At 41.7% G+C, this 12,818-nt stretch overlaps 1 protein-coding gene across 3 annotated transcripts in view; it reads right to left on the bottom strand.

Annotated features, from left to right (window-relative positions):
• The window catches only part of cblb (Cbl proto-oncogene B, E3 ubiquitin protein ligase), a 158,911-nt gene that overhangs the window by 71,665 nt on the left and 74,428 nt on the right, over positions 1-12,818 (bottom strand). For all 3 annotated transcript variants that reach the window (XR_002948389.2, XM_024376769.2, XM_024376768.2), the window contains 2 exons: positions 10,851-10,972; positions 5,907-6,044 (listed from right to left, as the gene is read on the bottom strand). Coding sequence is in view for 2 of the 3 variants with exons in the window: in XM_024376769.2 (XP_024232537.1) it covers positions 5,907-6,044; positions 10,851-10,972 (260 nt within the window). In the remaining variant the exon portion in view is untranslated. The remainder of the gene's footprint in view (positions 1-5,906; positions 6,045-10,850; positions 10,973-12,818) is intronic.

The raw sequence follows: 12,818 nt of genomic DNA, 5'->3' as shown, positions 1-12,818 counted from the left end.
GGCTGCTTTTCCCTCACTCTGCGATCTAACTCATCCCAAACCATCCCAATTGGGTTGAGGTCGGGTGATTGTGGAGGCCAGGTCATCTGATGCAGCACTACATCACTCTCCTTCTTGGTCAAATAGCCCTTACACAGCCTGGAGGTGTGTTGGGTCATTGTCCTGTTGAAAAACAAATTATAGTCCCACTAAGTGCAAACCAGATGGGATGGCGTATCGCTTCAAAATGCTGTGGTAGCCATGCTGGTTAAGTGTGCCTTGAATTCTAAATACATCACTGACTGTCACCAGCAATGCACCCCCACCCCATCACACCTCCAACTCCATGGACATCACATGCCCTGCACCAAAGTCAAGGGCAGGACAGAAATAGGTTCTCTGAATATAGATTCCCTTGTTCATGCGTGGTTCTGACGGACCAGTCATCAGCACTATCTGCAGTGCCTCTATTCAAATGACTCTCTCCTAACATACATTGCTGCTACTATTTTTATTTTTTATCCTGCTGCTCAGCCACTTTTCCCCTGACTGTATGCATATAACTACCTCATCTATTACTGATATTGTTATTGATATTGTTCTTGTACTGTGTATTATTTTAACACTATCTATTTCTGATATTGCTAATATGCAAGTAACCATTTGGCTGTACCATTTACACCTTCTGTAGAGATCCATCCACTTAGCAAGACTTAGCAAAATATTGATATATAAAATGAATATTGATATGTGTGGTCATAACATGATTTTGTTACATACCACAACAATATCATGTGACCATATTGTTGGGTTCTGAGAATATAAAATATACTTATTCATGTCACTGATGGAGTGCTAAGGTTGAGGGTCTACACCAGAAGTTAAGGGTTATAGGAGGAAGGTATATAGTGTGTGCAACTAAGTGTCACGCCCTGGCCATAGAGAGGCTTTTTATTCTCTATTTTGGTTAGGCCAGGGTGTGACTAGGGTGGGCGTTCTATGTTCTTTTTTCTATGTTTTTGTATTTCTGTGTTTTTGGCCGGGTATGGTTCTCAATCAGGGACAGCTGTCTGTCATTGTCTCTGATTGAGAACCATACATAGGCAGCCTGTTTTCCCACTATGGGTTGTGGGTAGTTGTTTTCTGTGTCTGTACCATACAGAACTGTTTTGATGTTCGTTGTTATTTTGTGTTCAGTTTTAATAAATGTAACATGGACACATACCATGCTGCATTTTGGTCCGATCTATCCTACTCCTCATCAGACGAATAAGTTTGTTACACTAAGCTTGGAATGTGTTGAGTGCAAGGAAGAGATTACATGTGGCAGGCATTGATAAGGGGAGAAGGGTGGAGATCTTAGAAACTAACAATGTCACTGAGGGAGAGAGGGTGATGTATAATGTTTACATTATGTCAGGATATGTTATTGCTGGCCATCAGGGATACTCTGGGAGAAGAAGAGACACAGTCTGGTATCAATAAACATGAGAGCCTTGAGTTGGGGAGGAGTGAGCACTTTGGGGTAGAGGTCAGGTTAGATGAAGTGAGGAAGAACAGATATCAATCACTAAGGTTCTGTCTAGCAACAGAGATGCATTGGCTGTTCAGTTGTGGAGGAGGAGACTCCGCTTAGGAGAAAGGATTAAATATCAGTGCTTGTGTGAAATGTCGGTTTGTCTGAATCCAGCGGTATCAACCCTTTGGGAAGAATTAAGCTTGGTTAAGCTTCTAGGTGTCCGTGAGTTATTTACTCTGAAAATTAGAACTTAACACTATCAAGTGTCCACCACATAAATATATGGCGCATCCACATAAAAATATGGCGCATGCATCTGTTTATGTACTGTACTGTACATGTGCACCTCACTCAGGTTACAACTCAGGTTGCATGGCCTTAACCTCTCTGGGGTAGGCGGGACGCTTGCGTCCCACATGGCCAATAGCCAGGGAAAATGCAAATACATTTCTATAAAAATCAAACTTTCATTAAATTGCACATGCAAGATAGCAAATTAAAGCTACACTCGTTGTGAATCCAGTCATCATGTCAGATTTCAAAAAGGCTTTTCGGTGAAAGCATAAGATGCTATTATCTCATGATAGCACAACAGTAAACAATGAGAGAGTAGCATATTTCAACTCTGCAGGCGCGACACAAAATGCAGAAATAAAATATAAATCATGCCTTACCTTTGACGAGCTTCTTTTGTTGCCACTCCTACATGTCCCATAAACATCACAAATGGTCCTTTTGTTCGATTAATTCCGTCGATATCTATCCAAAATGTCCATTTATTTGGAGCGTTTGATCCAGAAAAACACTGCTTCCAACTTACGCAACGTCATTACAAAATATCTCAAAAGTTACCTGTAAACTTCAAAACATTTCAAACTACTTTTGTAATACAACTTTAGGTATTTCTAAACGTACATAAATCGATCAAATTGAAGACGGGATGATCTGTGTTCAATACAGGAGCTAAACAAACTGACGCTACTTTTCTGGTTTACGCGCCTCTATCAAAAGGTACACAGGAAGTGACGTTCGTTCACTTAGGGGTGCACTCACTTTTGTTGCCAGCGGTTTAGGCATTAATGGCTGTGTGTTGAGTTATTTTGAGGGGACAGCAAATTTACACTGTTATACAAGCCTTACACTCACTACTTTACATTGTAGCAAAGTGTCATTTCTTCAGTGTTCTCACTTGAAAAGATATACTCAAATAGTTACAAAAATGTGAGGGGTGTACTCACTTTTGTGATATACTGTATATACAGGTGATACAGTCTTATACTCAGCTGGCCCCTCCCTGGATTTTGTGTTAAATGCTCTACAACAAAACTTTCTTAGTGTCCAACAAGCTTTCTCTCCCCTTAACCTTGTTCTGAACACCTCCAAAACGGGCGGCGACTTTGGACTAGTAACCAAAAGGTTGCAAGATCAAATCCCTGAGCTGACAAGTGCACAGTACTAAACAGAGCCATGGCTACATGGAACTCTAATCCACATCACGTAACTCACGCAAGCAATAAAAATTTAAAAAACAGATACAAATACACACTATGGAACAGCGAGGACTGTGAAGAGTCACACACACATAACATACGGTGCATTTGGAAAGTATTCAGGCCCCTTCACTTTTTATGTTACAGCCTTATTCTAAAATTGATAAAATGTTTTTTTTTTTCACATCAAACTACACACAATACTCCATAATCACAAAAACTGAAATATCACATTTACCCTTTACTCAGTACTTTGTTGAAGCACCTTTGGCAGCGAATACTGCCTCAAGTCTCGTTGGGTATGATGCAAAAAGCTTGGCACACCTGTATTTGGGGAGTTTATCCCATTCTTCTCTGCAGATCCTCTCAAGCTCTGTCAGGTTGGATGGGGAGCGTCACTGCACAACTATTTTCAGGTCTCACCAGAGATGTTCGATCGGGTTCAAGTCTGGGCTCTGGCTGGGCCACTCAAGGACATTCAGAGACTTGTCTCGAAGTCACTCCTGCGTTGTCTTGGCTGTGTGCTTAGGGTTGTTGTCTTGTTGGAAGGTGAACCTTCGCCTCAGTCTGAGGTCCTGAGCGCTCTGGAGCAGGTTTTCATCAAGGATCTCATTACTTCTCCATTAATCTTTCAATTGATTCTGACTAGTCTCCCAGTCCCTGCCGCTGAAAAACATCCCAACAGCATGATGCTGCCACCACCATGCTTCAACATAGGGATGGTATTGGCCTGGTGATGTGCTGTGCCTGGTTTTCTCGAGATGTGACGCTTGGCATTGAGGCAAAAGAGTTTAATCTTGGTTTCATCAGACCAGAGAATCTTGTTTCTCATGGTCTGAGAGTAATTGAGAGTATTGTTAACAAACTATAGTTTTGGCAAGTCGGATAGGACATCTACTTTGTGCATGACACAAGTAATTTTTCAAACTATTGTTTACAGACAGATTATTTCACTTATAATTCACTGTATCACAATTCCAGTGGGTCAGAAGTTTACATACACTAAGTTGACTGTGCCTTTAAACAGCTTGGAAAATTCCAGAAAATGATGTCATGGCTTTAGAAGCTTCTGATAGGCTAATTGACATCATTTGAGTCAATTGGAGGTGTACCTGTGGATGTATTTCAAGGCCTACCTTCAAACTCAGTGTCTCCTTGCTTGACATCATGGGGAAAAAAAAAATCAGCCAAGACAGCAGAAAAAAAATTGTAGACCTCCACAAGTCTGGTTCATCTTTGGGAGCAATTTCCAAATGCCTGAAGGTACCACATTCATCCGTACAAACAATAATACGCAAGTATAAACACCATGGGGCCACACAGCCATCATACCGCTCAGGAGGGAGACGCGTTCTGTCTCCTAGAGATGAACATACTTTGGTACCGAAAGTGCAAATCAATCCCAGAACAACAGCAGGGGGCCTTGTGAAGATGCTGGAGGAAACAGGTACAAGTATCTATATCCACAGTAAACCGAGTCCTATATCGACATAACCTGAAAGGCCGCTCAGCAAGGAAGAAGCCACTGCTCTAAAAACCTCCATAAAAAGCCAGACTATGGTTTGCACATGGGGACAAAGATCATACTTTTTGTAGAAATGTCCTCTGGTCTGATGAAACAAAAATAGAACTGTTTGGCCATAATGACCATCGTTATGTTTGGAGGAAAAAGGGGGAGGCTTGCAAGCCGAAGAACACCATCCCAACCATGAAGCACTGGGGTGGCAGCATCATGTTTTGGGGGTGCTTTGCTGCAAGAGGGACTGGTGTACTTCACAAAATAGATGGTATCATGAGGGAGGAAAATTACGTGGATATATTGAAGCAACATCTCAAGACATCAGTCAGGAAGTTAAAGCTTGGTTGCAAATTGGTCATCCAAATGGACAATGACCCCAAGCATGCTTCCAAAGTTGTGGCAAAATGGATTAAGGACAACAAAGTCAAGGTATTGGAGTGGCCATCACAAAGCCCTGACCTTAATCCTATAGAAAATGTGACGGCAGAACTGAAAAAGTGTGTGCGAGCAAGGAGGCCTGCAAACCTGACTCAGTTACACCAGCTCTGTCAGGAGAAATGGGCCAAAATTCACCCAACTTATTGTGGGAAGCCTGTGGAAGGCTACCCGAACGTTTGACTCAAGTTAAACAATTTAAAGGCAATGCTACCAAATACTAATTGATTGTATGTAAACTTCTGACCCACTGGGAAAAGCTGAAATAAATCATTCTCTCTACTATTATTCTGACATTTCACATTCTTAAAATAAAGTGGTGATCCTAACTGACCTAAGACAGGGAATTTTCACTATGATTAAATGTCAGGAATTGTAAAAAAAAACTGAGTTTAAATGTATTTGGCTAAGGTGCATGTAAACTTCCAACTTCAACTGTATTACTGCCACAATTTTTACTGGACCCCAGCAGCTAATGGGGATCCATAATAAATACAAATACAAAAATATATTTGAAAATACAAAAATACACAGAAAATAAGTATTTAAAATAAAATTCTTAAATATGTATGTCTTTAAATTAGGTCGGTCAAACGATAAAAACAGTTAATTGACTTAATCACAGGATTTGATGTGATAAATCATAAATAATCGCAAATTCAAAATTTGCTCAAATTGAGCCGTAATTTAAGATTTTTTATACAAGAATACTCACGTCTTGATTTTGTCCAAAGTAACGGTTATCAAAATCAGGTAAATTGATGAAGCAGTCTTTCTTTAAACTCAATGAAAACTTGTTTTGACATCACATTGTTGTTTTTAGCTGTATAGATTATGTATTTTGATGTTTTCAGTATATTTTGAACGCTTCAGCTAGATTTATTTTATTAGAATTTAGATGGAATGCATCTTGTGCTACAGAAAAATGCAATGTGAAGAACTTAATTCCCAGGTTTTTACGTACAAGCCTTCCCTGCATCCGTCGATGAGGGCCAGGAAGAGGGGCTTGTTGTGGGGGATGGTCTGCAGGATGTTCCCGTTGTTGGTGACGTAGCCAATGGCCCACTGGCCCAGTCGTGTGCAGCTTTGTCTGAAGATGTAGCTAGAATGAGAGATGGGAAACAGGGAGGTCAGACAAATCAAACATTAAAACAGTAATATTGTCACTGTCGGATGGAAACCTTGTATCTCCAAAAAGGCCATTTTTAAAGAACTGAAAAAATAGACATTATTTCAACAAAAAGTTCATAATTTGACAACATTCTGGGTCAGATATTCACACGTCACTAAAACATTGCTGTTTTCAACAAAAAAAATATATGTTAAATTGGAATTACACATTTTGAGCACATTATACGTGGTGATATGTGATTTTATTATCATTGATTAGAACGTGCAGCGTCTGAACCTGTGAACGCATTGCCATATTTGCATTAATTCTCCATTAATTGACAAGCATGAAAGATTATTTTATATGTGTATTTATCTTTTATGAGTGTAGATTCACACTTTGTCTGAATTAAACCCAACGTGTCTGCTTACTTTACCCTGCTCTTTCGCTCGTTCTCCCAATGGACTACAGCATACCGGTGGAACATAGCCTAATTCGTCTCTTCTTGGCACAGGATTCATTAAATCTATCGACTGATCTGTTAGTGTGTGCACAAACAGAATAAAACAGCTTTGAATTCTGTAATGAACGTATTGTAATATTTTTTAAATTGTATATCTGCCTTAATTTTGCCGGACCCCAGGAAGAGCAGCAGCTAATGGGGATCCATAATAAATACAAATGAGTGGATTCGGCTACTTCAGCCACAGCCGTTGCTGGCAGGGGTAAAATATAGAGCACACACAGCCATGCAATCTCCATAGACAAACATTGGCAGTAGAATGGCCTTACTGAAGAGCTCAGTGACTTTCAATGTGGCACTGTCATAAGATGCCACCTTTCCAACATGACAGTTCAACTGTAAGTGCTGTTATTGTAAGGTGGAAATATCTAGGAGAAAAAACGGCTCAATCGCGAAGTGGTAGGACACACAAGCTCACAGAACGTAGCGCATAAAAATGGTCTGTTCTCTGTTGTAAAACTAACTACTGAGTTCCAAACTGCCTCTGGAAGAAATGTCAGTACAATAACTGTTCGTAGGGAGCTTCATGAAATGAGTTTCCTTGGCCGAGCAGCCGCACAAAAGCCTAAGATCACCATGTGCAATGTCAAGCATTGGCTGGAGTGGTGTAAAGCTTGCCACCTTTGGATTCTGGAGCAGTGGAAACGCGTTCTCTAGTCGCAGGCCACCATCCCTGTGGAACGCTTTAGACACCTTGTAGAGTCCAGTCCCTGGCCAATGGAGGCTGTTCTGAGGTTAACAACGGAGTGCAACTCAATATTAGGAAGGTGTTTCTAATGTGTAATACCTTCAGTGTACAGTATATACATAGTTTTGTTAAAATTGCTTAAGCTCAGTAAATTTGGGAATTATGGATGGACAGCAATATTAAAACATTGTCTCTGTTTTTTAAAGCAGGTTTAAGTCAGAATGGAGACTGGAACATTCAGGAACAATCAACACCTCCTGGAAATGTCACGTTCTGACCTTTATTTCCTTTGTTTTGTATGTATTTAGTATGGTCAGGGCGTGAGTTGGGGTGGGCAGTCTATGTTTGTTTTTCTATGATTTGGGGATTTGTATGTTTCGGCCTAGTATGGTTCTTAATCAGAGGCAGGTCTCATTAGTTGTCTCTGATTGAGACTTAGGTAGCCTGGGTTGCACTGTTTGTTTGTGGGTGATTGTCTATGTTAGTTGCTTGTGTCAGCACAGGTCTCATTTATAGCTTCACGGTCGTTATTGTTTTATTGTTTTTGTATTCAGTGTTCAGTACTTTCTTTAATTAAATATTCACCATGAACACATACCACGCCGCATTTTGGTCCTCCGATCCTTCTCGCTTGAAGAAGAGGAAGACCGTGACAGGAAAGCCTTTCTGGTGTGTCTTTGGCATTACAATATGGGTAATAGAACCGTTGAAAAATAAAACTCTATCATAGGGTTAGATTTTCAGAAGACTGAGATGGGTTTTCCTATAACGTTTTTACCTTCCCAGTAAAGCAATACAAAACCATCAAGCATCCCAGAAAAGTGCTAAAAATAGCCCACGTTAACATATGTATCTTAAGAAAGTTCATGAAATCAATCATTTGCTAGTAACAGATGACATTTATAGTCTCTCATATCTCTGAAACTCACTTAGATAATACCTTTGATGATAGAGTGGTAGCAAAACATGGTTATAAGATCTACCGAAAAGACAGAAGGTGGAGGTGTGGCCATTCATATTCAGAACCACTTCCCTGTAAAGCTTAGAGAGGATCTTGTGTTAAATACTGTTGAAGTAATATGGCTACAGGTTCATCTGCCTCACCTAAAGCCCATTCTGGTGGGAAACTGTCACACCCTGAACTGTTTCACCTGTCTTTGTGCTTGTCTCCACCCGCCTCCAGATGTCGCCCATCTTCCCCATGTATTTATACCTGTGTTCTCTGTTAGTCTGTTGGCTCTGACCTGGTTAACTTCTTGGCGCACCCATCCCGTTAGCGGGATCATTTTCGTCAACATCCTCTGAATTGCAGAGCGCCAAATTCAAATTAAATTACTAAAAATATTGAATTTTCATGAAATAACAAGTGCAATATAGCAAAACACAGCGTAGCTCGTTGTTAATCCACCTGGCGTGTCAGATCTCAAAAAAGCTTTACAGGGAAAGCAAACCAAGCGTTAATGTAAGAACATCTCTCTCAGCAGACAAAACATTACAAACAGCTAGCAGCAAAGTAGATTGGTCACGAAAGTCAGAAAAGCAATTAAACGAATCGCTTACCTTTGATGATCTTCGGAAGTTTGCAATCACGAGACTCCCAGTTACACAATAAATGTTCCTTTTGTTCGATAAAGATTCTTTTCATATCCAAAAACCTCCATTTGGTTGGCGCGTTTTGTTCAGTAATCCACAGGCTCGAGCGGTCACGACGGGGCAGATTAAATTCCAAATAGTATCCGTAAAGCCCGTAGAAACATGTCAAACGTTTTTTATAATCAAACCTCTGGTTGTTTATACAATAAATAATCGATCATATTTCAACCGGACCATAGCTTTTTCAATAGAAGAGAGAGAGAAAAAATGTCTGCTCCAAGCTGTTGGCGCATGTAAAACTCTGGGGACACCCAGCCGTTCACTGACGCGATATGATCAATCTCGCTCATTTTTCAGAATAAAAGGCTGAAACTATGTCTAAAGAGTGTTCGCACCATGTGGAAGCCATAGGGAAAGGAATCTGGTTGATATCCCTTTAAATGGAGGGAAGGCATGCAATGGAACAGGGAGGTTTCAAAATAATAGGCACTTCCAAGTTGGACTTTCCTCAGGTTTTTGCCTGCAATATCAGTTCTGTTATACTCACAGACAATATTTTGACAGTTTTGGAAACTTTAGAGTGTTTTCTATCCTAATCTGACCGTATATCCTTATATGCATATTCTAGCTTCTGGGCCTGAGAAATAGGCAGTTTAATTTGGGTATGTTTTTCATCAAAACATCAAAATACTGCCCCCTACACTCAACAGGTTAATGAACTTCTGCCTGTCCTCGACCTGCCTATTGCCTGCCCCTTGTATTCTAATAAATATCAGAGGCTCAAACAATCTGCCTCCTGTGTCTGCATCTGGGTCTCGCCCTGTGTTGTTATAGTGTGAAACTGGCCATGACTGACCCAGCAGCCTCGGACCGGCTCCGCAACGCTGTCTCCCTGCAAGGAGCCACCATTGAAAAACATGAGGAGCTACGTTCTCCTGCAGGCTCTGGTAAATGCTTGGATTTCTCCCCCATTCCCGCGGAATACCAGGACCTCCTGGAGGTGTTCAACAAGGCTTGCATCCCCGGATTACATCTTCAATCTAAGGGCAAACACAGCATCTGTGACAGAGAGGGAAAATCGTCCATCCATGTATATGGGTAAGAGAGTCTAGCTAGCTAATTTAGAGTCTAGCTAGCTAATTTTGTCAGAAAGTAATTTTCATTTCAAGTTAAAGTGTACTGTTAGCTGGCTAGCTAATGTTAGCTGGCTGGCTCGCGAGCTAACGTTACGTATATGATCTGTGCAGTAATGTTGTTTATATCTCAGAGCCATTTGCTTTGCTAGTTATAGCATAATGTTAGCTAGCTAACATTGAACCTAGCTGGGACAATGACCCACCACACCTCCAGGCTGTGTAAGGGCTATTTGACAAAGAAGGAGAGTGATGGAGTGCTGCATCAGATGACCTGGCCTCCACAATCACCCGACCTCAACCCAATTGAGATGGTTTGGGATGAGTTGGACCGCACAGCAAAGGAAAAGCAGTCAACAAGTGCTCATCATATGTGGGAACTCCTTCAAGACTGTTGGAAAAGCTGATTTAGAGAATGCTAAGAGTGTGCAAAGCTGTCATCAAGGCAAAGGGTGGCTACTTTGAAGAATCTCAAATATAAAATATACTTTTTTGGTTACTACATGATTCCATATGTGTTCTTTCAAAATGTTGATATCTTTACTATTATTCTACAATGTAGAAAATAGTAAAAATAAAGAAAAACCCTTGAGTGAGTAGGTGTGTCCAAACTTCCAAGCTTTACAAAAATAAAATGTTTCCATGTCACACCTGCCCATTGATGACCAAAAATTCAGGCAGGAGTAGTCTGTCTGAGAGTAAATCAAGAGGCCCGGAGAATCAATCACGGATAAACAGATAGATTTAAAAGAGCATAAACCTGTTTCCAATAAGAGCCCTACTTACCCTCACCACATGTCCCTAAGAACACACATGTTTACACACGCACACCAACACACCTTCCTGTGGTATGTACATACCTGCCGGGTTTGTTGGTGTATTTCTGTAGTCGTGCCTTAACCTCGTCATAGGTCAAGAAAGCCATGTAACCAGGGTGAGTCACAGCCAGGAAGTTCCAGTTTCTCAGGATAGAGCCCCATGGCTGATAGGGAGGAGAGAATAAGGAGAGGAGTCACACATCACACCCAGATAATTCCATTTGGATCAACAATGAAACATTGTGCATGCAAGGACTCCTAATTCTTGGAGGTCACAGATGGTCCACTCAAATAACACAATAACTTATCAAATAAGACAACTTAAGTGATGAGGAAGCATCAGATTCCATCCTGTCTTCCATTCTTATAGTGTACTAAATCAGGATCACTTGTACAGAGTATGCATCAACTTCAAGGGCACTATTTCTTGGAGCCGGGAGAAAGCCAAATTATTAATAATAGTGCATAGAAGGGCCTCCCGAGTGGCACAGCGGTCTAAGTCACTACATCTCAGTGCTTGGGGTGTCACTACAGACCCAGGTTCTATCCCAGAGGGCATCCGTAGCCGCGTCCTCAGAACATGCACAGACCAGCTGTCTGGAGTGTTTACGGACATATTCAGTCTCTGCCAATCCCAATCTGCTGTCCCCACATGCTTCAAGATGTCCATCATTATTCCTGTACCCAGGAAAGCAAAGATAACTGAATTAAATTACTATCACCCCGTAGCTCTCACTTTTGTCATCATGAAGTGCTTCGAGAGACTAGTTAAGGATCATATCACCTCTACCTTACCCTAGACCCACTTCAATTTGCTTACCGCCCCAATAGATCCACATACGATACCATCGCACTGCACACTGCCCTATCCCATCTGGACAAGAGGAATACCTATGTTAGAATGCTGTTAATTGACTATAGCTCAGCATTAAACACCATAGTACCCTCCAAACTCATCATTAAGCTTTGGGGCCTGGGTCTGAACCCCGCCCTGTGCAACTGGGTCCTGGGTTTCCTGACGGGCCTCCCCCAGGTGGTGAAGGGTAGGAAACAACACCTCTACCCCGCTGATCCTCAACACTGGGGCCCCACAAGGATGGGTGTTCAGCCCACTCCTGTACTCCCTGTTCACCCATGCCTGCGTGGCCACGCACGCCAACAACTCAATCATCAAATTTGCAGACGACACAACAGTAGTAGGCCTGATTACCAATAATGACGAGACAGCCTATAGGGAGGAGGCGAGGGAGGAGTGTGGTGCCAGGAAAGTAACCTCTCCCCCAACGTCAACAAAAAAAAGGAGCTGATTGTGGACTTCAGGAAACAGCAGAGGGAGAAGCCCCCTATCCACATCGACGGGACCGCAGCATCAAGTTCCTCGGCGTACACATCACTGACAAACTGAAATGGTCCACTCACACAGACATTGTGGTGATGAAGGCGCAACAAAACCCTCACAAACTTTTACAGATGCACAATTGAGAGCATCCTGTCTGGCTGTATCACCGCCTGGTACGGCAACTGCACCGCCCTCAACCGCAGGGCTCTCCAGAGGGTGGTGCGGTCTGCACAACGCATCACAAGGGGAAAACTACCTGCCCTCCAGGACACCTACAGCACCCGATGTCACAGGAAGGCCAAAAAGATCATGAAGGACAACAACCACCCGAGCCACTGCCTGTTCACCCCGCTATCATCCAGAAGGTGAGGTCAGTACACGTTCATCAAAGCTGGGACCGAGAGACTGAAAAACAGCTTCTATCTCAAGGCCATCAGACTGTTAAATAGCCATCACTAGCACCTTAGAGGCTGCTGCCCTATATATATAGACTTGAAATCACTGGCCACTTTAATAATTGGAACACTAGTCACTTTAATAATGTTTACATATTTTACACTACTCATCTCATATGTATATATTTTATTCTATTCTATCTTAGTCTATGCCGCTCTGACATTGCTCGTCCAAATATTTATAGATTCTTAACTCCATTCCTTTACTCGAAATGT

This window comes from Oncorhynchus tshawytscha, linkage group LG17 (assembly GCF_018296145.1).
Source record: "Oncorhynchus tshawytscha isolate Ot180627B linkage group LG17, Otsh_v2.0, whole genome shotgun sequence".
NCBI classification, from domain to species: domain Eukaryota; kingdom Metazoa; phylum Chordata; class Actinopteri; order Salmoniformes; family Salmonidae; genus Oncorhynchus; species Oncorhynchus tshawytscha.
Note: the sequence above shows the minus strand (reverse complement) of the source record. Positions and strands in the feature narration are given on the sequence as shown.